This window comes from Mustela nigripes, chromosome 7 (genome assembly GCF_022355385.1).
Source record: "Mustela nigripes isolate SB6536 chromosome 7, MUSNIG.SB6536, whole genome shotgun sequence".
In the NCBI taxonomy this organism is placed as follows: Eukaryota; Metazoa; Chordata; class Mammalia; order Carnivora; family Mustelidae; genus Mustela; species Mustela nigripes.
The window spans coordinates 57,739,051-57,765,488 of NC_081563.1; the positions used below are offsets into that span (position 1 = coordinate 57,739,051).

A 26,438-nucleotide genomic window follows, 5' to 3' on the forward strand; every position below is an offset into this window, starting at 1 on the left:
TCTTGATTCTCTGAGGGCCTGGACAAGAGGAAGAACTGTCTCCACCTCTACCACCCCCTGTATCAAGTCCGGCCCATGGTGCATCAACCACAGGCTGGGTGGCCCCACAGGGCTGACCTAAGATAGCAGACTTGGGCTCTTTTCTGGATGGCAAGAAAGAGGAGAGGGAGAGTAGCAGGCAGGCCAAACTTACCACATAATCCATGACACCAGCACCATCGTCGCCTCGTTGAAGGCATTAAAGAAACGGATGAGCTCTTCTCCTTCAGAGCCAAGTTTCTTTAGGGCCACTCCTAACACCAGTGCAAAGAGGACCAATCCTAAAATGTTCATCCCTTCGATCTCGGTGCCAATGGGGATCTATAGGATCGCAGGGGACAGAGGGTCTAAGTTTACAGCGGATGAGTGAGAATTCAAGTAGAGGTTAGACAGTAACTTCAAACTGTTACTTTTATTTTATCAGGTAGCATTTTAAAGGCAGGACTTGAATTCAAGACCCTGAGATCAAGACTTGAGCTGAGGTCAAGAGTTGGATGCTTCACCGGCTGAGCCACCCAGACGCCCCCAAAGGGTTGCTTTTAAAAGAAAAGCTAGCTAATATAATGTTGTATGTCAACTACACTGCAGTAATAACTATAAAAAAATAAATTAAAAAGAATTAAAGAGCTGGTTGGTGAAAAGTTCTTTCACATCGAGATTGTAACTGTGCCTCCCAAATGTCAATAAATCTTTTGTGGCTAGACTGTTACAGTGGTCTCCTACCTGAAAAATTTCACAAAAGGTTCTCAGGATATTCTTTCCTGAGTCACTGACTTAAAATAAAATATATAGATATACTATATTCCTTTTTTTTTCCATAATGCTCAATCTCACTACTATAAGCATGTATTGGACAAACATTTTATTCCATCAAAGTACATGAAATTCTGAACAGGAAACATACATCAGCATGGTAAAAAGAGAAAGAGCATTTTTTACCATAGATCTGAGTTCTAGTCCCAGCTCTGGGACTAGATAACTTCTCTGACCTTGCAAGATGAAGTAAATTGGACTAATTCGTAGCTTTCGACTTTTTTTTTTTTTTAAAGTACAACTTCTCCTCAAAGAAAGGCTGGTAAAGCACAGAGCCCCTCAGCCCTGAGAAGCTGTGTGGGGTAGGGAAGGGGCAAAGTACTTTCTTCTTCCCATGACAGCTCTGTAGCAGGACCAAATAATCCTTGAGGTCCCTTGTCCCTTCCAGCTCTATCGTGAAGGCTGGGATCTCACCCAGTGTCCAGCCATTAATAGCTACTCAAAAAATATGTGTGAGTGAATGATGGCTATAGTGAGTTAAGCCTCTGAGACAAATTCCATGTGTAGAGATGGGTTAAATCACCTATTTGTTATATTTCAGAACAGCAGAAGGGGTGTTATAAAATATTTTTTGAAGAAAGGGACATCAGTTCCAATTTGACGAAATGGATCTGCTGAAGATTCCAATGCTGCCGATGTTGGCCTTTGGCCACGTTGCTAAGTAACCTAAGGAGCAAACCTAATCTATGTTTTCCAGATAGTTCCTTCAAACCCCAGAGTTTTCAGCCCTGCTGAGAAGAAGATGCATCATGTATGCTCCCTCAATTAAAAAGCATTATTTGCTTTGTAAGTTATTTGCCACAAGTGATCTTATAAAGAGCTTTACCTTCTCACGGGTTATATTTCCAGAGCTGGTATTGTGGATCACCTCTCTATAATCAGTTGCATACTGGGAACAAGAGGAAGAAGAAGACATTGTCAGTTCATAGGTAAAGGCCAACCAGAGAAACTGAGAAAGGACTGTTGGACCTCTTGCTATTCTTATTCACTCTGAGTGTTCTAGGAATTCCTCACTTGGTTGGCCTGACAAGGGCCTCTAAGAACTACACCAAAGTTACTTAAGACCAAGGCAGCATACACCCCAAGAGGCCTCTGAGTTATCTAGGGACTCATACCATTAGGGACAATGATTTGGAGGAGAAGGTCTGCACAATTTCATGCTGATAGTTTATTTCTAACAGCTGACATGTTATACTATTTGACTTTTGGCATTAATTTCATAATGTTCCACTCTGTTCCAGAACTTACTTGAGCCTGAATGCTTTTCAGCACCTACTTTTTTTTTTTTTTTTTTTTTTAAGATATATCTATTTGAGGGGCACCTGGGTGGCTCAGTGGGTTAAGCCTCTGCCTTCGGCTCAGGTCATGATCCCAGGGTCCTGGGATCGAGCCCCACATCAGGCTTTCTGCTCTGCAGGGAGCTTGCTTCCTCCTCTCTCTCTCTGCCTGCCTCTCTGCCTACTTGTGATCTCTGTCAGATAAATAAAGAAAAAATTTAAAAAAAAAAGATATATCTGGGGTGCCTGGGTGGCTCAGTGGGTTAAGCCACTGCCTTCGGCTCAGGTCATGATCTCAGGGTCCTGGGATCGAGTCCCGCATCGGGCTCTCTGCTCAGCAGGGAGCCTGCTTCCTTCTCTCTCTCTCTGCCTGCCTCTCAGTGTACTTGTAATTTCTCTCTGTCAAATAAATAAATAAAATCTTTAAAAAAAAAAAGATATATCTATTTGAGAGACAGAGAGTAAGAGTATGAGCTAGGGTAGGGGTAGGGGCCAAGGGAGAGGGAGAAGCAGACTCCCCTCTGAACAGGGAGCCTAATGCAGGGTGATCCCAGGACCCCATTATCATGATCTAAGTCAAACACAGACACTTAACCTACTGAGCCACCCAGGTTCCCCTCAGCATCTACTTCTGATCTTTCTAATCTGCTTGGTTCCCACTCTCCAAAGCAAAGGATATGAGACAAGATGGTGTCTTCTGGTTAAGTCTTGTGGAAGATTCACTTATCAGAAGTGAAATGACTTTCCAAACTTGGGTCCTACAATCGACCTCACATACTTTTTTTTTTTTAAGATTTTTATTTGTTTATTTGACAGATCAGAAGTAGTAAGAGAGGCAGGCAGAGAGAGAGAGAGGAGGAAGCAGGCTCCCCGCTGAGCAGAGAGCCCGATGCGGGGCTCGATCCCAGGACCCTGAGACCATGAACTGAGCCGAAGGCAGAGGCTTTAACCCACTGAGCCACCCAGGCGCCCCCTCACATACTTTTGCACAAGGCACTCGGGGGTCTACCTATGGCAGAATACACAACTGAATGGAGTCTCTTAGAAAGTGCCTTTCCTGACCTGTTCTAAGGACACCTGGTTCCAGACTGTTAAGAGGAGCCCATTACGGGGTACTGCTTTGTGCCTGCCTTTGATGCAGTCTGGTCTCTCTCACCTTTGATTTATCAGGCTTTCAGACAAGCAGAGGTGTTCAGCTGTCCTGTGATTACCAGTGATGGGAAACAAAACCCACCCCATGCCTTCTGTGACAGGCACTGAAAACCTCATAAACCTTTTATTTTTTTTTCCTACCTTACATTATATATATAAGACACAACTGTGCTTATATGCAGATTTTTAAAAAATTATTTATTTATTTATTTATTTGAGAGAGAGCGAGCACAAGCGGTGGGGAGGGGGCAGAGGGAGAGAGAGAAGCAAACTCTCTGCTGTGCAGGGAGCCTGATGCTGGGCTCTATCCCAGGTCTCCAGGATCATGACATGAGCAGAAGGCAGCCGCTCAACCAACTGAGCCTCCCACACACCCAGCAGAATTTTTTTTTTTTTTTTAAAGAGAGAGATTGAGGGAGAGGCTGTAAACAGAAACAGAAGAGTCTGCTTGGAAAAGGCAATGAGATTAGTCCACCTAATCTAGACCTTTATTCTCCTTCTGCTTATAAAGCATGGCTAGGGCATGTTACTCGCAGTCTTGCCAAAATTAGGTAAAACTAGAAACAACTTGAATGTCTATCAATAAGGGACAGACAGAATAAAATTATGATATGCTCACACAGTGGAATAGGGCCATTAACATTATGCAGAAGGGTATTTACCAACATGAAAAAATGTTTATAATATGCTGCCTTAAAAAAGAGGTGAAAAACAATGTGTAGTATGTGTACATACCAACAGATATGTAATACAGTTGTTTTTATTTCTAACACGTGTGTGTGTGCACATGTAGAGAAAAAATGTATCTGAAGGATGTGTACCAAAATGTTAATGGGTATCTCTAGGCTGTGATTATGAGTGATTTTTAATTTTTTCCATGTTTTTGCACTTTATTTTTTATTTATTAATTTTTTAAAAGATTATTTATTTATTTCTTTGACAGACAGAGATCACAAGTAGGCAGAGAGGCAGTCAGAGAGGAAGGGAAGCAGGCTCCCTGCTGAGCAAAGAGTCTGACTTGGGCTCCATCCCAGGATCCTGGGATCATGACCTGAGCCAAAGGCAGAGGCTTTAACCCACTGAGCCACCCAAGCACCCTTATTTTTTATTTTTTACATATGCATATATTACCTCTATAATCAGAAAAAAAGATAAAAGTATATTTTTCAAACATTATAAAATATTTAAGAGACCCCAAAATGTGATTTAAGAGTATTTCTCAGGTGATATGAAAAATGGTGGAACCAGTGGGATATTTTATTTTATTATTTTATTTTTTTTTTTTTTAAAGATTTTATTTATTTATTTGACAGAGAGAAACCACAAGTAGTCGGAGAGGCAGGCAGAGAGAGAGAGGGAAGCAGGCTCCCTGCTGAGCAGAGAGCCTGATACGGGACTCGATCCCAGGACCCTGAGATCATGACCCGAGCCGAAGGCAGCGGCTTAACCCACTGAGCCACCCAGGCGCCCCCAGTGGGATATTTTAGAAAACCTTCTTGTTTTTGTTGTTGTTGTTATTTCACTTTGGTTTTTTACTCCAGGGTCCACGCTATAAAAATTTAGGCCCAAGTTACCAAGGTTTTTTTTTTTTAAGATTTTATTTATTTGACAGACAGAGACTACAAGTAGGCAGAGAGGCAGAGAAGAGGAGGAAGCAGGCTCTCCGAGGAGCAGAGAGCCTGATGCGGGGCTCTATCCCAGGACCCTGAGATCATGACCTGAGCAGAAGGCAGAGACCTTAACCCACTGAGCCACCCAGGCGCCCCAGGTTACCAAGATTTGTTAACAATACTACCCCTCTCTGACCCACCTTAAATAACCCCATAGTATCATTTATACACCACCCCTGTAAGTTTCCTATTTTTTTGCAAAGCATCAAGCCTTACCGTACGGAAAGCGGCAACCACAAGGTTTGAAGGAAACAGGTTTCTGTTAGAAAAAAAAGCACTTTGTCAGTGTTCTTAAAATTCAGTGTTCAAAGTGTCCACTTTCAGATACCCATTCCCGACAGCCCAACACACAGTGTTTCCTCTCCCTCTCCCTCCAGCAGTTACTGTGGTCTCCGCTTGATCCAAGAACCCAGTCATGCCTCCGCTGCTGGGTCACAATACTCAGAGCGCACCAATTTTTACCCTTATATCCACTGTGGTTCTCTAGGAAAACTGCATCACTTTCCTATCCCCTAGAAGTTAAGCCCTACTGCAGTGGTTTTCAACAGGAGTGGTACTGCCCACTGGTGGAATCCAAGGGAGTGCTTTCATTGTTGAAATAATTGGGGGGCATTCCTGCCATTGGGGGAGAGTTATAGGGGGTGGTGCCAGGTCCCAGCCACTCATTCTACTGAGTGTGGCCTTCACACATCCCAAATGTCCCATATGACATACTTGTGGATGAAAACCTTATTTATAAAGACCTCGGCCTAAACTCATTTCAAAATGAGGTTTTGTTTGTTTTTTTGGTACAATTTGAACACACACTTAATTTTCTAGGAATGTAATTACTGTGTAAAACATAGAATGAGTTTTTACTTTGTATTATTCAGAATGTTTCTAAAAATTGCTCATCCTCCTGGAAAATCACATCACCAATGGCTAACTTTAGGATCTGGGTACCTTAATTAATTACACACACCAGTATCAAGCAACAGCCTGCATTTACAGCTGTCTCATTAATGGTGACTTTAAATTCAGAAGCAAGTGCCTAACCACTTCATTTTAGGATCTCTACATATGGAAACACGTTATTTTTATTATAAGTTAACTCTCTTTTTATCCTTCTGTTGAGTCACATTGATGCTCTGAAATTGAAATGCCCTGAAATTCTATTTATGGATTTCATTTCAGGATGAAGGATTTTATAAAATATTTGTTGTAAAAGGCGGGCAATAGGACGAGTCAACTTAAGCTAGATTTTGAAGCCAAAATCTTTTCATGTGAACAGTTTGCTGAGGACCTCCTTTGCAGGCTCTATGCAGGATGCCGGTCTTGATATATAACAAAATCCCAGTGACGACCCATTTGTAAAACACTGAATCATTTACAATTTGTGCCAAACACACCCATTAATACTTATTTCTGTGGCTGAGTTGTTTACCTAGCACTGGAATCTCCAGGCAACCATTTGCAGTGTCTTTGGTTTCGGAGGTAGGCAGGTCTGACTGCAACCCAGGTTGGCAAGCAATCTAAAATGACTCCTGGTAGTAGTCACACTTTGTACAATACCCTCCCCTTGAGAGTGGGTGAGGCCTATGACTTTCATCTAGCCAACAGAATACAGTATGCGGATGGGATGTCATTTTCATGATTAGGTTACATAAAATTGGGGTTTATCTTTTGCTGTTAGACTTTCTTTATTGCAACTCAGTATTTTTTTTTAAGATTTTTTTATTTGTTTATTTGACAGAAATCACAAGTAGGCAGAGAGACGGGCAGAGAGAGAGAGAGGGAGAAGCAGGCTCCTTGTCCAGCAGAGAGCACGATGTGGGGCTCGATCCTAGGACCCTGGGATCATGACCTGAGTGGAAGGCAGAGGCTTTAACCCACTGAGCCACCCAGGCACCTGCAACTCATTCTTTATTAAAACTCATTGACCTGTACATCTAAAATGGGTGCGTTTTACTATATTTAAATAGTATCTCATATCTGCTTAAAAGGCTAAAAAGTGAGATACAGTGCTAACCGCAAAGAGTTTACAACCAAAAAAACACATACTTTCAAAGGGATGACTGCACTTTCTATATAGCTCAGCTCTCAGATATTAGTCCCTGGGAAGGCACCCCCCGGGGGCCATGAGATATGTAGCAACCATAAAATCATCCTCCTTTCCCCTGGTCCCTCTGGTTGTCACAGAGCAGGTGCAGTCCCTCCTGCCCATACTAAGGGCAAGGAGCTGAAGCTATAGAGTAAAGCAAAAACATTTCTCTGCACTCTTCACAAATAACGTCCTTGGTGTTGTATCTAAAAAGTCATTACCGTACTGAAGGTCATTTAGGTTTTCTATGTTTTCTTCCAGGAGTTTTAGAGTTTTGCGTTTTACATATACGTCTGTGACCCATTTTGAGTCAATTTTTGTGAAAGATGTAAGGTCTGTGTCTAGGAGTCAGATTCCAGCTGTTCCAGCCCAATTTGTTGAAAAGATTATCTTCGAGCCATTGTATTGCCTCTACTTCTTTGTTAAAGATCAGCTGACTGTATTTACAGAGGCTCTCTGTTCCGTTCCATTGATCTATTTGACTGTTGGTTCCCCAACACCACACTGTCTTGATTACTGTTGGTTTTTTTTGGTTTTTGTTTTTTTTTTTAAAGATTTTATTTATTTATTTGACAGAGGGAGATGACAAGCAGGCAGAGAGGCAGGCAGAGAGAGAGGAGGAAGCAAGCTCCCTGCTGAGCAGAGAGCCCGATGCGGGGCTCGATCCCAGGACCCTGAGATCAGACCTGAGCCGAAGGCAGCGGCTTAACCCACTGAGCCACCCAGGTGCCCCAATTACTGTTGTTTTATGGTAAGTCTTATATAGTCGGGTAGTGTCAGCCGTCCGGTTTTGATCTCCTCTCTGCAAGCTTCTTACCCCTTTTTCCTTTGGCTCTTAAACACAGATACTGCTATGAAGGAACTCTAGCTTCCTTACTCCCGAGCTCTCCTGCATTCAGGGATCAGCTGCATGTCATGCAGGTAGGTTTGCCCCTCACAGCTCTGTCTTTAGGCTCACATTCACAGAATTAACTCTGTGTGCTTTCAAAATAAGAAACATTTGAGCTGGAGGAGATTTTAGAGGTGGTCAAGATCGACACCCTCATTTAACACATGGGGACACCAAGAACCTGGAGACATTAAGCTGGCTTACATCTCCCATTCATGCTCCATACCTAGACTAACATCATTCAATATGGTAGCCATTGGTTGTTGGACACTTGAAATATGGCTGGTGCTGGGGAGGATCTGAATTGTTTTATTTTATTTACATGTAAACGAGTTAAATGTAAACACTTGTGGCTGTGTCTATCCTACTGGACAGTGCAGATCTAGAGTTTTGCGATCCAGAGTCGGGGTGTAAGGACCAAATGGTCTTTCCATGCTTCACATTTACACAGTACCCGATTTCAGAGAGCTTCAAATCGCTGAGCTCTTCAACTTACTCAAATTCTCAAATATTTCATTTTTCTTATTGGATCCCTAGAAATTTTCCTAAGTTACTTAATACCAGATCTACACTGGACCAGTTTCTCTAACATTAGTGGGCTGTGAAAGCAATTTACTAGTTAAAGCCATTATTTTATGAAATATGTAATACATTAGACAGAATTGAAAAAACCTGCATGTATCACATTTAAAATGCTGTTTTGGCACTTGCTTCATGTTGCGTATGGGGGAAGGCTAGGGAGGGGGTAGATGTGTACTGAAGCCATAAATTTAAAGTACATTTCTTAGAGTAGGTCTAAGTCAAAAACATCTGCAAAAATATCAAGTCCACACTAAATCCAGAGTCCACGTCAGACCAAATTAGGAAAGAATGAATGGACAAGCCTTTCCAGTGCTAGAAGAACCTTTGGGTACATTACTTAAACCGAAAACCTGGTAGGAGAGGAGGCTGAACTCCTGTTAGTGGTGGTGAATGTGCACGCAGCTCACACAATGAAAAACTTCAAAAATGTTCCTTCTTTATACATCTGGTACTGTTTGCTCTTCTGATCCTATTTGTCAAGGGTGGTATGCATTTCCCTGTCCTATAGGAGAAGAATGGAAAACAATTTACTGTTGCTTAGGTATATTTTTTTGTTCCAGAAATATTTCCTTTTATTTAAGTTCAAAAATTCTTTACTGAATTTATGAAAATTTCAAAGACTGTTCAGAACAGGATATAGCACGGTATGTACACCTGCTAAACATTTATTATCCTTAGTGTTTATTGTTACAGAGTCGGTTAACAAGGACATGCCCCTTCAGATCTTGGTACCCCCCACGAGGCTGGGAGCAGAGGAAGGGCTGGGGGTAGTGGGCTCACACTCTGGTGACAGTGGGGGTGCAGGAGAGTGATCTATCCTCTTTTTGAGGCCCCTCTTTAGATTCCAGCTGGAAAGGTTAATGCCAGGCCCCTGGCGTGGGGGCCTTTTCGGGAAGTAAGATTGAAAACAGTTTTAATTCTTTTAACAAGTGGACTGGGGCTATCCCTGAGGGGCAGGAACACTTTACAGTATCAGCAAGACACTCCAGTATTAATTCACTTAATCTTTGTAACAAATGCAGGTAGTAGATACTATTATTAGTCTCATTTTACAGATAAGAAAATTGAGGAAAAGAGAGGCTTAAAGACTTGTCCATACAGCTGGTAAGTGATAGAGCTGGATTCAAAATCAGGTAATTGATCCCAATGTCTGCTTTTAATCACACACCCACCCCCAATGCCCGCACGGCACGCCCCCTCACTGGGTGTACGCTCTTTTCAGTCTCAGAACTATTCAGGTAGTCTCCTGGGTGGTGGAAGGAAAGGTGTCAAGGTAAAACCTTTTATTATTTTTTTAAAATAACACGCTGCCACTTTTTCCCTTTGGTGACTAATTAGGCTGAGAAATCTCCATTAATTTGGATCCGTGTTAGATTTGCTAAGAATCTTCCTCTTGCCTATAGAAGAGAGACATAGGCATAGGCCAAACAGCCTCCCATGGCCAACAGTTAAAAGAAATTATTCACTATTCACTCTCTTGACTACAACCTAGGGGCTAAGATTAGAGCTCAGTCTCTGATAGGTTTCTTTGAAGCTATTAAAGAAATGTGTTCTTTGCAAGTTGAGAGGCATCATATTCACACCAGTCCTTGACCAGGAAAGTCAGTCCCTCACGCCTCCCTCTGTGAAGGGAAAGGCTCAGAGCACTGTTCAGTGTTGAAAAAATGAGCACAAGAATTAAACAATAAAGCCTAGAAAACTGGGCAACGGGCAAAATCTCTCTTGTGTCTACCAGGCACAAGGCTGTGCCCTGCTACACTTTTGCAAAAGACAGTGGCCTCTGGGAGGGAGACAAACCATTAGAGTCTCTTAATTTCAATAAACAAACTGAGGGTTGCTGGGGGGTCGAGGGGGAGGGATGAGGTGGCTGGGTTATGGACTTTGGGGAGGGGATGTGCTATGGTTAGTGCTGTGAATTGTGTAACACTGATGAATCACAGACCTGTACCCAAGAAGCAAATAATACATTATATGTTAATTTAAAAAAAAAAAAAAAAAGACAGTGGCCTTGGGCCATTCTTCCAGATGCCAATGCAGACAGAGCTCTGGGCCCAGGAGCTGTCCCTACCTGCCACCTTTGCAGATAAGCCTCTGGTTTTCCAACTGAAAACTACAAATTTTAATACCCAAGGGAATGTTAGAAGCCAGTTCTTTCCACTTATAGCTGAAGAAAATTGAGGTCGACTGGTCAACTTTAGAGACCACAAATATGTAATACAGGGGCCGGGGTGGGGGGTGGGTGCGGGGTGGTGGGGGGGAATGCAGAAACTGCAATGTCAGAGAGGATACATGAGGATTTCTGCTCCCTTTTAGAATGGAAGGCTCTTCTAGGTTCAGTTTTGACCTTTGTACATTTTCCAAATGTCCCACGTGTTGATTCTTTTTTTTTTTTTAAAGATTTTTATTTATTTATTTGACAGAGAGAGATCACAAGCAGGCAAAGAGAGAGGAAGGGAAGAAGACTCCCCACTGAGCAGAGAGCTGGATGCGAGGCTCAATTCCAGGACCTGGGATCATGACCTGAGCCGAAGGCAGAGGCTTAACCCACTGAGCCACCCAGGCGCCCCTCTTTTTTTTTTAAGATTTTTATTTATTTATTTGAGAGAGAACATAGAGGGAGAGTGAGAAGGAGAAAAGCAGACTCCCTGCTGAGCAGAGAGGAGAGCTTGATGCTGGGCGCAGGGCTCGATCCCAGGACCCTGAGATCATGACCTGAGCCGAAGGCAGATGCTTAACCTACTGAGTCCCCCAGGTGCCCCCCCCAATGTTGATTCTCTTAGTTCAAAACATAGTAACTGTTCACTTCTTTTTCTCCAAGCTCCATGTAGTTCCCAAAATACCTAAAAACATAAGCTTCAAGTCATCCTGAGCGCCCCCAAACATTCCCTCCCCACAACATTCATTCTCTTTTCTTTCCGACTATGAAAAGAGGGCCATCCCCATAAGTTCATGTGAAACAAAGACAACGTCCTGATAGCTCTGTAATACCACTCTGCATATAACCAGAGCAAGCAAAGTGGGCCAGCCCTGGTCTAACAGCTTTACAAATGTTAACTCAGGTAACCCTCAGAGGAAACTTCCAAGGTAGACACTTTGAGGATGCCGGTTACAGAGATGAGGAAGCTAAGACACAGGGGTTAGGGACATGCTCTAGGAATCACAATCAGTAAGCCTTGTTAGGGACCAAGAAGTTCCATAATGAGTTCTTCATAACCTGTTTCCCGGTCTCTTTGGTGTTGCATCTGTTTCATTTTGGATGAACAGTCACAGCTTGAGCACTTGGGTCCCACCCAGTTCTGAGAGTCCTTTGCTGTTCTGGGTCCCCAGGCATAAAGCTCTGGGTTGCTCAGGAGGAAACTGGGACTTTCCCACCTGCCAGTTGCTCTCCATCACCCCTTCTCAGTTCTCAGAGGGCCTGCTTCTAGCACCTGTGCCTCACAGACACTCTGTGGCCTTTGTTATTTCTAAATTCATTGTCTGTTGGGAAATCAAACTACTCAGCAATGGCATTCTGAAAATCGTCTAAAAGTTATAAAGAATGTCTATGAACTTCATTCCTTTCTGACTTGTAGTTCTATCTTGAGAAAAATTAGAAATCGTAGCAGAGAGACTCTGAGGAGCACCCCCAACAGCAAAGCCTGGTCATCAGAGTCTCTCTGATGAGAAGTCAGAGACTTCTCCCACTCCTTCTGCCTGTTTGAGTTCTGGGCAGTTACCCAGTGACGGACTGCAGGATAACTGAGGTGGTTGCCAGCCGGCTCACTTCATTCAGTGGCCACAGGCAGAAAGGACTGTACCCTGCCTTTGCCAAGGACCATGCCCAGAGTCCCACAAAATCAGCATCTGCGGGGTTTCTTTGAAGGAAGCAAATTTAAAACTTTGACTCAGGGACCCAGGAAGCACTGAGGTTATGGCTCAAAACTCAGTTCCCTCTCACCAGCTGCTCAAGGTGAAGGCTAATCAGAGCAGCAGTACACAGGCCTTCCTTCACTGCCGGGGCTCAGGTCCTCTGTTTAGAGCAAGTGGGCATCTGCCCTGACTCAAATCACATTCTTACCTGATGCCCTTTTGGCCCAGAGCAAACATTTCTGAGATATTTGGACTAAATCAGCACCATGACACCATTACTATAGCAAACTGACTTGGGGGAGGGAAGAGTGGGAGAAACAGAGCCCTGAATGCTGGGGCACAAGACCCATATTTTCGCTAATCCCTCTTTTGATAAACCACTCTGTGACCCTGAGCAAATCACTTAATCTCTCTCAGTTTCCTCAGTTGTAAAATAGGATCATACCACCTGCCCTACCTTTATCCGTGAGCTGCTGGAGGCTGGTTGTAAGAAGTCTTATGAAAGGCTGCCTATTCCAAATAAGCCACAACAAAGGTTCTCTTAGTCCTTTCCAGCACCTGCAGCCCAAGTCACTGAAAAGTCTGCACCCAGACAGACCACTAAGCCATGATGCTGGGTTACCATTCACTTCTTCTTTTTTTTTTCTTTTTTTTTTTTAAAGACCCCATCCATTTATTTGACAGAGAGAGCACCAGCAGGGAGAGTAGGAAAGGGAGAAGCAGGCTCTCCACTGAGCAGGGAGCCCGATGCGGACGGATCCCAGGACTCTGGGATCATGACGAGCGCCGAGGCGCCAAAGGCAGATGTTTAACCTACAGAGCCAACTTACCATACACTTCAGAAGCAATAGCCGTAGGGCTTGGTTCTAAACCTAGAAAACCACAATCAGGAACTAAGATGTCCTTCCTGAGACAGGTGGTAATAAAATAACCCCTCACCCTATTTACTGTCCCTCTTTTGGAGATAAAAGAATGCTACTGAGCTTCTCTCTGGGGTACCACCAGCAGGTCAGAGCTGGGCATCTATACTTCCTTTCCAGGGCCACTGAACCCTGCAAAAAAGAATCTTTTAACCCCATAACCACCTTTCCTCCTGGAGAAAGCTGACTAATAGGTGAATGTAATAAGCCAAAGGCTTTCTCAACCTTAGTAAACTTTGTTTTCAGCACCCACCTAAAAGCCCCCCAAACTATAAGGGTTTTGAAAGACTCCAAATATCAAGCTGCTAGATACCAAAGACTGTGATCATATAAAAGTCCTAATAGGCCACCTCCATCTGCCTTTTTGGTAAGAACTTTTTGATCCCCCTCAATGGAGGGTGTGTGTGTGTGTGTGTTTAATACAAAAGCCTTGGACTTTTTATTGTTGTTGTTGTAGTTTCAAATGAACACACTCTCAAGTGGCAGACAGTGATCACATTTTCCAGAGGGAGAAAAGGAAATAGCAGGAAGCCAAGTAACTTTGCCCAGGGTTTGCTGTTTTTCGCAGCCTTAGCCATGAGGAACTCTGCCTCAGTGACTCCAGACAAAACATACCTCCAAGGCTCCGAATCCAGAATTTTCGGAAACCTGGAGAAGGAGCCAACTGAGCTCCTCACTCAGCTGAACTTGGCCAGGACGGTAAATTCCTCCAATCTGCAATTTTCCCATCTGTGAACTCTGGGCTAATGGAGAAACCGAGAGAGGCTGAGGCTTCGGAAAATCCAGAAACAACACTGCATCTCAAGGGATAAAATGCAACTTCTAGGAGTCACAAAAAGCAAGCAAACTCCTTCCCCTCTAGAACTCACCCTTCCAAAAATAAAGCTCCTTGAAACTCACAGTATTCTACAATGGTCCTGACTATGGGGTGGACAGCAACCTGTCCCAAGCCCTGAGAGAGCCATGTTTCTGGGCAGTGGGCCTCATACCACTAACCCCAGCCTCCTTATCCTTGGGTCCACTGACAAATCTTCAAAAATTGCCACCTTCCTCTCAGCCAAAGGGCTGAAACAGGGAAGGCCAGAGATTACAGCTGAGGATGATACAGGCAAAATCTAACTAATGCTCCCAGAAGCTTTCAGGCATCGTGGGGAAAAAACAGGGTGAAGCTATTGGGGTGTGGTTGGGACGTTTTTACTGGTAAGGGCAGCCAGATGGTATAAGGAGCACAGCATAGGTGAGACACTGTCGTTTCCCTAACACACACTCCACCTAACGGTAGGCTGGTTCATCACCCGCCGCACATTAATAATGAACTCTTAGCAATTTATGAGGGTGGTGTGTGCGTCTGTGTGTGTGTGTGTGTGTGTGTGTGTGTGTGTATGCGCGTGCGTGCCCGCGCGCACTGGAGTGCATTAGAGAGCACACTGTGCACTTGGCGAGGTGGGGGGTGGGGAGGGGCGTTACCTGGCCAGGTCGAGGAAAGAGTCCACTGTCTCTTTGGGGACCGGAGGGGACCCCGACTCCTCCAGCCCCAGGTCGCTGGACTGGAGGGTCTGTGCGCCAGAGCCGGGCTTGATGATGAACGCCAAAGCGACGGCAAGCGCCGAGGCGCCAAGCGTGGTGAGGCCGAAGTAGGCGATGGCGATGCCGCCCAGGCGCCCGAGAGAGCTGGCGTCGAGGGAGGCGGCGCCCGACACCAGGCTGCAGACAACCAGCGGCAGGATGATCATGCGCAGCATGCGGAGCAGCATCTCGCCGGGGAAGGACAGGTAGGCGACTTGCGTGCGGGTGAGGCCAAGCCCGCGCAGCGCTGCGCCCAGTCCGGCGCCCGCCACCACTCCCGACACCGTGAGCAGCACCAGCGCGTGCCGCTGTAGGAAGCCCGCGCAGCGCCGCGCGCGTCCTGCCGCGGATCCCGGCGCGCCAGGCCCTGCTGCAGGCCCCGCCTGGGAGCCGTCCAGGTAGCCGTTGGTTTCGCTACTCTTCTCCATGGCGCTGCCCGCGGCCCCAAGCTGAAGGAGGCGGGGGACTTGGCTCGGGGATAAGCTGGGAATCTCAATGAACGGATCTGGCAGTGCGTCCGCCGGCTGTACCTCGCGGGTTAAGCCGGCCCGCGGGGAGCTCCCGGCGCGGGTGCAGAAGCAGGTGGGGAAAGGGCCAGGAGAGGCGAGGGAGAGAGAGCAGGCTGGAGCCCCGGCCTGAGTGGTTCGCGCCGCGCCCAACCTTCCCACAGCAGCCGCGAGCTGGAGATGATGCAACGCGGGAGCCGCGAGAGAGGACGCAGATGGGAAGAGGGGAGGGAGCCGGGAGCAGCCCAAGCCTGCCCCCTTCACACCCGGCGCCCCGCCCCCCGCGGCTTCGGCCAATCAGCGCCGGGAACCGCCGCCGCGCGCCCCTCGCCAAGGCTGCGGGCGCGGGGGGAGGGGCGGCAGGGTTAGGGGCGCTGCCGGGGCAGCTGGGGGGCCGGCCAATCCCGGCGCCCGTAGCCACCTCCCTGTCCAGCTAACTGGGGCGGGCTGCGGGTGACCGCGGCTGGGCACGGCCTGAGGGACGGCCCGGGCTCGTTGGCACCTGCCAGGGCCTCTCGGGCTGGCCAGGATCTGGGCCCTCGGAGTCAGAAGGCCCGGGAGAATGTGGAACCCAGCTACGTTCTTGGTCCTGAAGATTGGGGGAGGGGAAGGGTTCCCTCCTGGGTGGGTGTCTCCGCCCCCGCGGTCTGTCAAAGAACGCACCGGATTCTCTTGCTAAAGGGCCGCGTGCGGCTAGGCCCCCACCCCGGACGGTCCTCCGGTCGTGTCCTCCTCCAGCCTAAAACCTCTCCTCCAGGAGTCCTGTACGAGAAAGCACGCCGGGGTGCCCAGCGCGGGCCTGGCCCTGAGACGGAAGATGGGTGATGGATGGATGAATTAGAAAAACGATAAGGGCTCTGACAAAGCCTCAGCTGTAAGTGAAACGGGGTCCCGGGTGGCACCAAACCCAGCTCCCGGGCTCACCACTGCGCGCGCTCGCGCTCTCCTAGACAGAGGGGCTTAAACCTCCCCGATAGGCCTTTGGCCTTCGGTTGCCCCACAGCTGTGTGCGGGCTGTGTGTCTGGGCTGTATGTAGACCGAAGACGCAAAACTCCTACAGAATCGACGGCTCTCTCACCACCACATCCAGTTGCATTTCTACTGGGTAGTAGACAAGCCACAGGATTTTAACCTCTTCCATCTCCCGGCCCCCAGCCGTGGCGGGAAAACTGTACATACAGTGGTTAGCCAGGGTGCAAAGATGGTTTCTTAATGTTAACATTCGATTCATTTCCTTTTTATTTCAACTTTTATGTAGTATCTGCTCCGGTCATGGCAGATATATGAGAGACCTCTGCAGAGTCGTTTACTACCTCTGTCACATGTATTAGTTTTTTCATATTTTCTCATGCTGCGCTTGAAAGGAATTGGTCTTTTAAGGCTTCTGTGAAAAAGAAGTCTTCTGTATTACATATGGCTAAACTGAGTTAAGGAGGAAGGCAATTATTCTAGATCTCTTGCTGAAAAGAAGTCATCTTAGAACATGTCATGACAGATATTCTTGCAAATCAAAATGCCTTCCTAAGGAACTTTAAGGAGCTGTCCAAATTTTGAGATCAGGGAGGATTTCCTTGCTTGAAGCCAGCCAGCCAGCCAGCCACTGGCTGGAGTTTGCAGGGGGTTTTTTGTTGTTTGTTTTTGATGGAGGGAGGGGAGCATGTGAACATATTTTTATGTTTTCAGAACACAGTTTATTTCTCTGTGTGCACTGAAGAAAGGATTTTCTACAATACACTCTCTATTTTTGCCAACCAGCTCCTCCCTTTGTTTTGATGACCACTTTTTTTTTTTTTAAGATTTTATTTATTTATCAGAGAGAGAGAGGGAGCACGAGCGAGCACAGGCAGACAGAGTGGCAGGCAGAGGCAGAGGGAGAAGCGGGCTCCCTGCCGAGCAAGGAGCCCGATGTGGGACTCGATCCCAGGACGCTGGGATCATGACCTGAGCCAAAGGCAGCTGCTTAACCAACTAAGCCACCCAGGCGTCCCTTGATGACCACTTTTACCCAAAGGACTCTCAGATCATGTTCCGGAAATGAATTTTACCTGCTTTATATATCCACCTGAATATCCTGCAGGCATACCAACACAACATGTCCAAAACCAAACTCATGGTGGCATTCCTCAAGGCTGCTCATCATTCTGGACCCCCTATTTCTGTTACTAGCATTACTGACCACCTAGTCATTACTGTATGAAGCTTCAGGTGACCTTTGGTTCTTCCTTCTCTAGTGTCTCTTCTCATCTGATCAATTGGCAAGTCCCACAGACAGTCCTTTCGCAATATTTATCATATCTATGCCTCCCATCCATTCCCACTGCTACCCCCTGGCTCAGGTCTTATTTCCTCACTTGTTATCTCAGCTGCCAAAATGTTCTCCTAATTAGTCTTCCCATCTCCAATGCTCTCCTTGTTCCAGCCATCCTATATTTTGCCTTGCCCCAGGCCAGTCTTCCTAATGAATAATATACATGTTAGGATTAAGTTCCACTTTTCCAGTAGGAAAAAAAGAAGGAGCAATGTCTTCTCCCTTTAAGAACATTTCCTAGAAGTTGTTCATGCTATGTGCTTTGTATTTCATTAACCAGAATTTACAACATGACTTTACCTAGCTGCAAGAAAAGTTAAGAAATGTCGTCTTTATTTTGCACAGGCATATTCCCAGTTAAAAATTGATGCTTCTGATGAGTAAGTTGTGGGAATAAAAGGGACAGTGTAGAGAATATAGTTAATATTATTGTAATAGCAATGTATGGTGACAGATGGCAGCTATACTTGAGGTGAGCACAGCTTGACATATAGACTTGAATCACTATGTTGTACACTTGAAACTAATGTGACACTGTGTGTCTACTGTACTTCAATAAATAAATTAATTAAAAAAAATTTTTTAAAAGACTGGTGCTTCGGTTACTAAAGAAGCAGGAAGGGATGGATTCTAGGGCAACTCCTCCATTCCACTTCTTGTTCAAAAGCTTTCAGTGACTCCCACTAAATTAAGAATGTGCTCTTCATCCTGGCATTGAAGACCTACCAGGATCTGACATTGTCTCTCTCTGCCAGGCTTGTACCTTGTAGGCATGCTACAAACACAGGGCTGTATGCTGCTTCTACATTTTTCTCGCCTCTGCACATAGCCCCTGTTCACTTCTCTCCCAAAGCCTTTCTGCAGCCCCCTTGCTCCCACTGTGCTGCCCACACTTTTGTGCACCCCAGAGCTGTGTTAACAGTTAACCCTCCATTGGGAGTGAGGAAAGCCCTGCCTTAAGGAACGCCCTGCCTTGCTGGCACTTTCCCTGGACATAAGTGTGGTGCCCAGTGGGAGAGCAGTGTTGGGAGTACCTTATGCCGTGCCTCATGTTTGAACTAGAAACCCCTCCCTTTAAGTAGGAGCTGGTGTCTGGCTTCTTTTGGGGAATGGCTGCCCTGGAGCTGCTCTGCCTCCATGGGAGGCAAACCAAGAAACAGGTTATCAGCTCCTAGCCTCCCCAACAGTTGCTAAAGGGTTTAACTTTCTGCTTTCTTTTTCTTTCCCTTTTTTTCCCTTAATTCCTCCCCTTCTGCGCTTCCATTACATTTCTTTCGTCTTTTCATAACTTTACATGTCTCCTCCCTGTCAGTATTTAGTACAAAAAAATCATTGATTCTTATATTTAGACACGATCCCTACAACACTTACATGTGTTTTCTCTGGATTTTAGATGTGTAAGTACCACATTACAAAATACCTTGCAAGTGGTGCAGTCTGATACCACTCGCCATCACCACCACCACCATCATTTGGTGCTTGAAACTCTCAATAGGCTGGAGGACTGCTCAGTAAGTATTTCCTCTCTTGTTTCTCCCACTTGGATGGGAGTATATTTACTCACCCTTTTGATTTTGAGCTTGACCATATGACCTACTTGGCCAATGAAATAAGTGGACATAAAACAAGCAAAGGCATCGATATGTTTTGTGGAGATGCACTTAAACTCCTGCTGATGTGCGAGTCGGCACGTCCCAGGTAGATGTTGCCTCTTTAGCTTGGCATTAGGACAAAGGTGAGAAACATGTTTGAATCCAGCCTGCCCCTGCAAATCCAACCACCTTGCTGCCTAAAGACATCCCAGGCAGCCCACGGACCCCTAAGTAAGAAAAATAAAATGCTGTTGTTGAAACTTACTGAGTTTTGGAGTCATGTGTTATGCTGTCTCATTGTGGCAATAGCTGAGTCATATAAATCCTCCCTTCGACATCTGTTCCAATTATGTTTTTATAGAACAAACCACTCCAAAACATACCGGCATAAAGGTACAGCCATTTTCTGATGCTCATGAATCTGTAGGCCAGAAATTCAGATGGGAGCCTTAGCAGGGGAAGCTTCATGACTGGACATGACTGCTCCAGCTCGACCCAAGCCACATGCCTGGAGAGCTGCTGGGATCCTCGGTGCCTTTCCACATTACGTGTGCCAAGGCTGGAATGTCTAAGAAGGCTCTTCATTCCCACCACGGGTGCCTGGGCTAGTGTGGCTAGAATAGCTGGGGCTGGGAGGGCATCTCTCTCTCTCTTCTGTTTGTCTGTCTGTCTCTTAGTGTGGCTAGTGTGGGCTTCCTCACAGCATGGTGATTGATCTGAGTGTAGTCAAACTTCTTAGAGTGGTGGACTTTCCTCCTTCCCTCCATTGACCACCTTGTGGTGGTCAAGCAAGTCACTAAGACCAGCCCTGACTCAAAGGAGGAGAATTAGACTCCCCCTCTAAAAAAGGGAGTAGCAAAGAATTTGCTGCCATCTTTGATCCACATAAAGCTTAAACATGCATGCATTCTAGATCCACACACATACGTCAGCTGCTTCTAGAAGTGCCCTCGCTCTGAGGTCTCTTTGGACAACTCTGTTAGAAAGTCCCTTTGGGATCATTTAGTCATGTTCGTAAAGCCATGGCTGCATCACCTGTCATGAAGAAGAATTCATTTCCCTCACTAAAGCGATGCTTTTTTAGTGGATTTTTTTTAATATAAGAAGTCATAGATATGGTGTTTTTCCTACATTGTCAACAGTGACTGTTTATCACTCCTAATATACTTATGTATTGGCCAATACTTGGTATTGTACACACTTGCAGGCTTCTGCTAGTCGAGAGATATTATCAGTTCTGTTTTCACATCTGATGCCAGTCCAGTATTTTCCTCATTATTTCACTAGAATGATAATGGCATCACTAGAATCACATAGTAGGAATTATCTTCTGCCATGAATGGACTCAAAAAGGAAAATGGTATCCCACACAGGCCAATTTGGATTCCAGAATACGTCTTTACCTTTACTGAGAGATACCAGATAGTTTAACAATTATAACAACTATACTTAAAAAGTTAAACTTCAGTCTCATTCTTTGTGTGTCAGCAAAACACAGCTTTGTAGAAGATACAGTGTGATTTTTAAAAAAGATTATTTGCCTTTCACATAGATCAGATTACTTGGCAAACAAAGCAAGTGAGGTGAAAATCCAAAATAATAAATAAGGTATTTTTCTTGTATGGTGGACAACTTCATGAGCAGAGGCATTGTGGCGTCAAAGCACTGGTGACTTTGTAATTGGTGATCCTTTCTCAAGCTTCCCCTTAGTATCATCTCTAGCCACCAAAAAGAAGGAAAAGGGAAAAGGGGGCCATGAAGATGCCCCTAGAATCAAAAGGTCAGGTGCAGACTCAGATAAACACTGTGAGTCAACACTAAAAGGGAATTTGGTCAGAGTGGGAGTAAAAGGCAGAATGAAACAGAAATAAGTCTGTTTCTTTGGTTTTAGAGAGTAGCTAAAGCTATGTTAGCTGACATGTGCTTTTTAGAGAGAACAGTGAACCGGAGCATCAGAAGAAATACGTACAAGATGGGAATATAGGGGCGCCTGGGTGGCTCAGTGGGTTAAGCCGCTGCCTTTGGCTCAGGTCATGATCTCAGGGTCCGGGGATCGAGTCCCGCATCGGGCTCTCTGCTCAGCAGGGAGCCTGTTTCCTCCTCTCTCTCTCTCTGCCTGCCTCTCTGCCTACTTGTGATCTCTCTTTGTCAAATAAATAAATAAAATCTTAAAAAAAAAAAAAAGATGGGAATATAGGTTAGTCTGGTGTCTGTGTTTTGTGGACAAGGGTTCTACAGGGAGGGCTTTGATTCATTGACACAATCAGATTCTTACTGAGTTGCTTAATGAGCATAAATCATTCTGCAAGGTCCATTGAGTGAAATACAAAAAAAAAGGAGTATGGATTACTTGGGGAGCTGATCAAAGTGCATATCCCTGAGCCTGGAGGATGGCCTAGGAACCTGCATTTCAACAAGCAAATCCTCCTCCCCTTCATTACCCTACCCCACGTTTCAATCAAAAAGTATATACAAGGGCACTGAGTTAACAGAGTTTAGAATTAAAGAAAAGGTCTAGGGTTAGGTGTCCGAAGCCTATCGATTAAGTCCTTCTTCCTGAGGAAGGTCTTCCTCAGCTTATAGGGTTATGTCCCCAAATTGAAAATATCATAAGTTGAAAATGCATTTAATATATCTAAACTATGGCCCATCAGAGCTTAGCTTAGCCTACCCTAAGTGCACTCAGAACATTTGCATTAACCTACAGCTGGGCACAATCCTCTAACACAAAGCCTATTTTATAATAAAGCATTGAATATCCATTGTCATTAATGAATATTGTACTGGTGAAAAAAATCGGAATGATTCTGTGGGTGCAGATTGGTTGTAAGTGTATCAGTCATCAACCCTGCTGACTGTGTGGTTGACTGGGAGCCGGGGCTGCCACTGCCCAGCATCATGAGAGAGGATCTTACTGCATATCACTAGCCTGGGAAAAATACCCAAATTTAAAATTCAAAGTACTGTTTCTACTGAATGCACATCAATTTCACATCATGGTAAAGTAAAAAATCATAAACCATACCACCCGGACAATGCGAAGAGAAGAAGCAGGTGGAATTAGAGGAGAGGGATGTTGAATAGGGTAGAAGAGAAATGAACATCAATCAGAATGGGTTATGGTTCCCCCCCAAATTTAGTTTAATTTAATTTAAACCTGGCCCTAGAATTCTCTGAGGTCTGTTTGGGAAAGAGTGGCAGACTTGTGAAAAGATGATTAGCCTTACAAGTAGAACTCAGTGGTCATCAAACTTCACTCTCATTAGAGTCATCTAGAAAGAGTTTAGAAAGAATAGATTCCAGGGCTTAAGTCCTGGAAATTTTATTTTTGTAGCTCTAGGGTAGGACTTGGTCATATATTATTTATGTTTCCAGTTAACAAATTAACCAGATATAACAACCCAATCCAATGGAATCTGAATTAAAAGAAAAGCAAAGTCACATTTTGAGACCATTAGGGAAAGTTCATGTATGTTAAACCTAATGTTGAGTTTCTTAGATGTGACAGTAGTGTTCTGGATAATAGGACAATGTCCCCATTCTTAGGATAGTGCCGAGAAGTATTTAGGGATAGTGTCATGGTGTCTGCACGCCACTCTTGGGTGGCTTGGCAAAGGGGAAATGTTTGTACCTATACAGAGACCAATGTGATGGAGGAGGCAAGATGTTACTGGCTGTTCAAGCTAGGGGAGAAGTATATGGATGATAACTGTTTTGTTCTTGACATTTTCTTCAGGCTAAAAAATTTTCAAAATTTAAAACATTAATTATTTTTACAAGAGAGAATAAATGATGGCAAGGGGTGGTGGTACGTGGGGTAAGAAGGCTCCATTCTTGATTTTGTTATACAGGAGATTTGGGTAATATTACCAGGAAGTATGAGTTACAGAAGCTTGAACAGTGAGAGAGAGGTCACTGTGGGCTACAACTGAGGTTCTCCATGCATTTTCTTATAGGATACACATGACCAATGACGCTTATACTCAGTGTCCACAACTATAGTGAACCTAGGCTTAGATGTACTTCCTGGCTACTGACCTGAACCACAGCAGATTTTCCTCCTACTTAAGAAAGAATGTTGGCCTGCAAGTAAGTGATGTTATCATATGGATAACTTTGAATTCATTCAAGTTTATTTTTAAAACAATCATGCCCAAACTTCTCTATTTTTGTGTGGAAGGGTTTTGAAAATCCAACCGATCATTGTAATATACAAAGAAAATATAGATTACTTGCTATCTGTAGCTGATCTAATCTTTGTTTTGGGCAGCCACAGCACTGGTGCTTCACCAATTGGGAAAAGGCACAGACATTGTGGTAGATTTTGAAAATAGCCTCATTCTTCATCTCTCCCGGTAACCTGACTTTTTGTTATGTTACTTTTCAGGGTCCTCCAACTCAGTCTGGACTCAACCATATGATTTTCTTTAGCCAATGGGTATACCTGACCCAAGGCAAGCAGAAGTTTGAAATAGGCTTACACATTAGGCTTTTCTCTTGTGCCATTGTCATCAGAACATGCCTGGGGGGAAGAGAGACACACGGAGCACAGCTGAGTCCTCAGTCATCATAGCAGAGTTCATCCTCGATCAACTACCAGCCAGACTACCCCAAACGTGGAAGTGGAACCAGCCAGTCAGTTGAGCTGTCTAGCCGCTCCCTACCACCACTCCGAGAAATACGAGCAATAAAAACCACTGTTGTGTGCCATGAAAATTTTGTGGTTCTTTGTTACAGTGTTAGTCCAAATCCACTAAGCAGCAGATGCTGAGATGGAAGAAAACATACAAGGATTTTATGCAGGAGTAGCAATGTGAGAGAAAAAAAGTGTGGAGGGAACTGCGCCCCAGGACAGCTGTCAGAAGACAACGCAAGTCTGACCCAGATGAAGGAAGGAGAGAAGGAAAGTTGGGTAGACGAGTCTGCCATGCAGTCTAAGGGAAATTCAGCCTCAGCTATGGTGGCCACCATGTGCAACCTGCAAACATTGGATTATTTCATTATATTCCCTGTGTGATCATTCCCAGGTATTTACTCACAATAAAAACATATATTATTTTAGGGGGCGCCTGGGTGGCTCAGTGGGTTAAAGCCTCTGCCTTCAGCTCAGGTCGTGATTCCAGGATCCTAGGATTGAGCCCCACATCGGAATCTCTGCTCAGTGGGGAGCCTGCTTCCTCCTCTCTCTCTGCATGCCTCTCTGCCTACCTGTGATCTCTGTCAAATAAATAAATAAAATCTTAAAATATATATATATATATATTATTTCATTATACTGATTTTCCTCAAACTATGCAGTAGGTAAACTTTATTTATTTATTTATTTATTTGGAGGGGTGCAGGAAGGGCAGAGGGAGGAGAAAGAATCTTAAGCGGGTTCAATGCCCAGTGTGGAGCCCCATGTGGGCCCCGATCTCACGACCCTGAGGTCATGACCTGAGCTGAAATCAAGAGTCAGACGCTTAGCCAACTGAACCACCCAAGCACCCCTATTTTCAAACTTCATTTTTGGATGAAAGGAAGTGCTAGGGCTGACATGGTTAAGAACCATACCTGTAGAATGAGGATCAAAATGCTATATAAGGATTATCAAAGAGAAGGGAAATGGGTACATTATTCACAATAGCCAAAAAGGTAGAGGCAACCCAAGTATCTGTTGACGGATGGATAAATAAAATGTGGTGTATATATGTGTGTACCTAACAGAATATTAAGAAAACCTTAAGGGGTGCCTGGCTCTTGATCTTTGGGTTGTGAATTTGAACCCCATGTTGGGTATAGAGATTACTTTAAAGTAAAATCTTTTAAAAAAAAGAGAGAAGGAAATTCTGACATATGCTACAACATAGATGAACCTTGAAGATATTATGCCAAGTGAAATAAGCCAGTCACAAAAGGGCAAATATTGTATGATTCTGCTAAAACCAGTTACCTAGAGTAGGCAAATTCATAGAGACAGGAAGTAGAATGGTGGTTGCCATTGGCTGGGGACAGGGAGATTGTGAGTTATTGTTTCATAGGGAAAACAGAATTTCAGTTTTGCATCAGGAGAAGAGTTCTGGAGAAGAGCTGCACAATATGAATATACTTAATACTACTAAACTTGAAGATGATAAATGTGTATTATGTGTATTTTACCACAATAAAAGGAAGAGAAAGAAAGGGAGTGCACTTCCAGTCCCCAGGTCAGACCCTGAGTAAACTCTAAATGGATACCAGCACGTGATAATGTCCATTAACGTTATCCTGATATTTAAATACACAGTTTCATGTAAATGTGTGTCTGTGTATACACACACACACATATATATATTCAATGACCCTAAAATTGATAAGAAACATGATATATGGAGAAATGGTAACTCAGGAAATACTTCAAACCAGAACAAGATTTTTCAAATTATTTATTTATTTATTTATTTATTTATTTATTTATTTCAGGGGAAAGCGCAAAAGTTTTTTTTAAATATGACTGAAAGAAGTTAAAAGCGTGAAAGATTTTTTTTTTAATATGCTGAAAGAAGTTAAGAGTTTAACTGGAAAGTCCCCGTGACCATGACCTCTGTGCTATTTATCCAGCTATTGTTGCCCACACCAGGCCCACCCTTCTCCGCTTCTGGGCGTGTTGGGGCTGAGCCACATTTCCCACATTTCCCGCATTCTCTCGCCAGCCTGCTCCTTAGGGTTCTGGGAGGCAGTGGTGGGAAATGGGTGAGCTGAAGGGAGGGGAGGAGGACTTCTTTCCTGCTCCTCCCTCCCGCTGGAAGATGACTGGCAGCAGCAGACAGCCCTAGCTCCAGCTTCTAGCTTCTCTCCACAGTCCCCACCGCGGTCCCCAGCCCTGCACAGCCCTCTCAGGTGCCAACACCAGCCAGCTGTATCTTCCTCAGCAGCGGGAGCTCCCTCGGGTCTGCGCCCCTCAAGGAGCATGGAGCACGCACCTGCTGAGAGAACTTTGGGTGCCAGCCCTGCCAAGCCCTCCTCGAAGACTTCGTTTCTAGAAATACCACTTCTTCCCATTTGCTCCCCAGCCCAGCAGTAGCTGCTAGGTTGTTAATCTCTGATTTCCCTCAGCATCCCTTTTTCACTACACCTCCCCACCACCCCCCTTAGCTGACACCTTTGTAATCAACTGCTTATATTATCTTTCATCTAGTGGAAATTCCTGGTGTGACTGCTGTTTTCCTGCCTGGA

The 26,438-nt window shown here is 44.8% G+C and overlaps 1 protein-coding gene and 1 long non-coding RNA gene across 3 annotated transcripts in view; one reads left to right on the plus strand and one right to left on the minus strand.

Moving 5' to 3' along the window:
• SLC1A4 (solute carrier family 1 member 4) overlaps positions 1-15,620 on the minus strand; it is a 34,942-nt gene extending 19,322 nt beyond the window's left edge. Inside the window, exons 1-4 of the mRNA XM_059405967.1 lie at positions 14,739-15,620; positions 5,168-5,210; positions 1,679-1,741; positions 194-360 (exon numbers count right to left, since the gene is read on the minus strand). Coding sequence (XP_059261950.1) covers positions 194-360; positions 1,679-1,741; positions 5,168-5,210; positions 14,739-15,265 — 800 coding nt within the window. The 5' untranslated portion in view covers positions 15,266-15,620. The remainder of the gene's footprint in view (positions 1-193; positions 361-1,678; positions 1,742-5,167; positions 5,211-14,738) is intronic.
• LOC132021503 (uncharacterized) lies at positions 14,955-24,402 on the plus strand. 2 transcript variants are annotated; one of them, XR_009405366.1, is made up of 4 exons: positions 14,957-15,043; positions 16,101-16,217; positions 23,201-23,333; positions 23,632-24,402. It is a non-coding gene; the product is annotated as an uncharacterized LOC132021503 (long non-coding RNA). The 2 variants fall into 2 exon arrangements; XR_009405365.1 differs by lacking the exon at positions 16,101-16,217 and having other exon boundaries at positions 14,955-15,043; positions 23,632-24,401.
• The last annotated feature ends 2,036 nt before the right edge of the window (positions 24,403-26,438 follow it).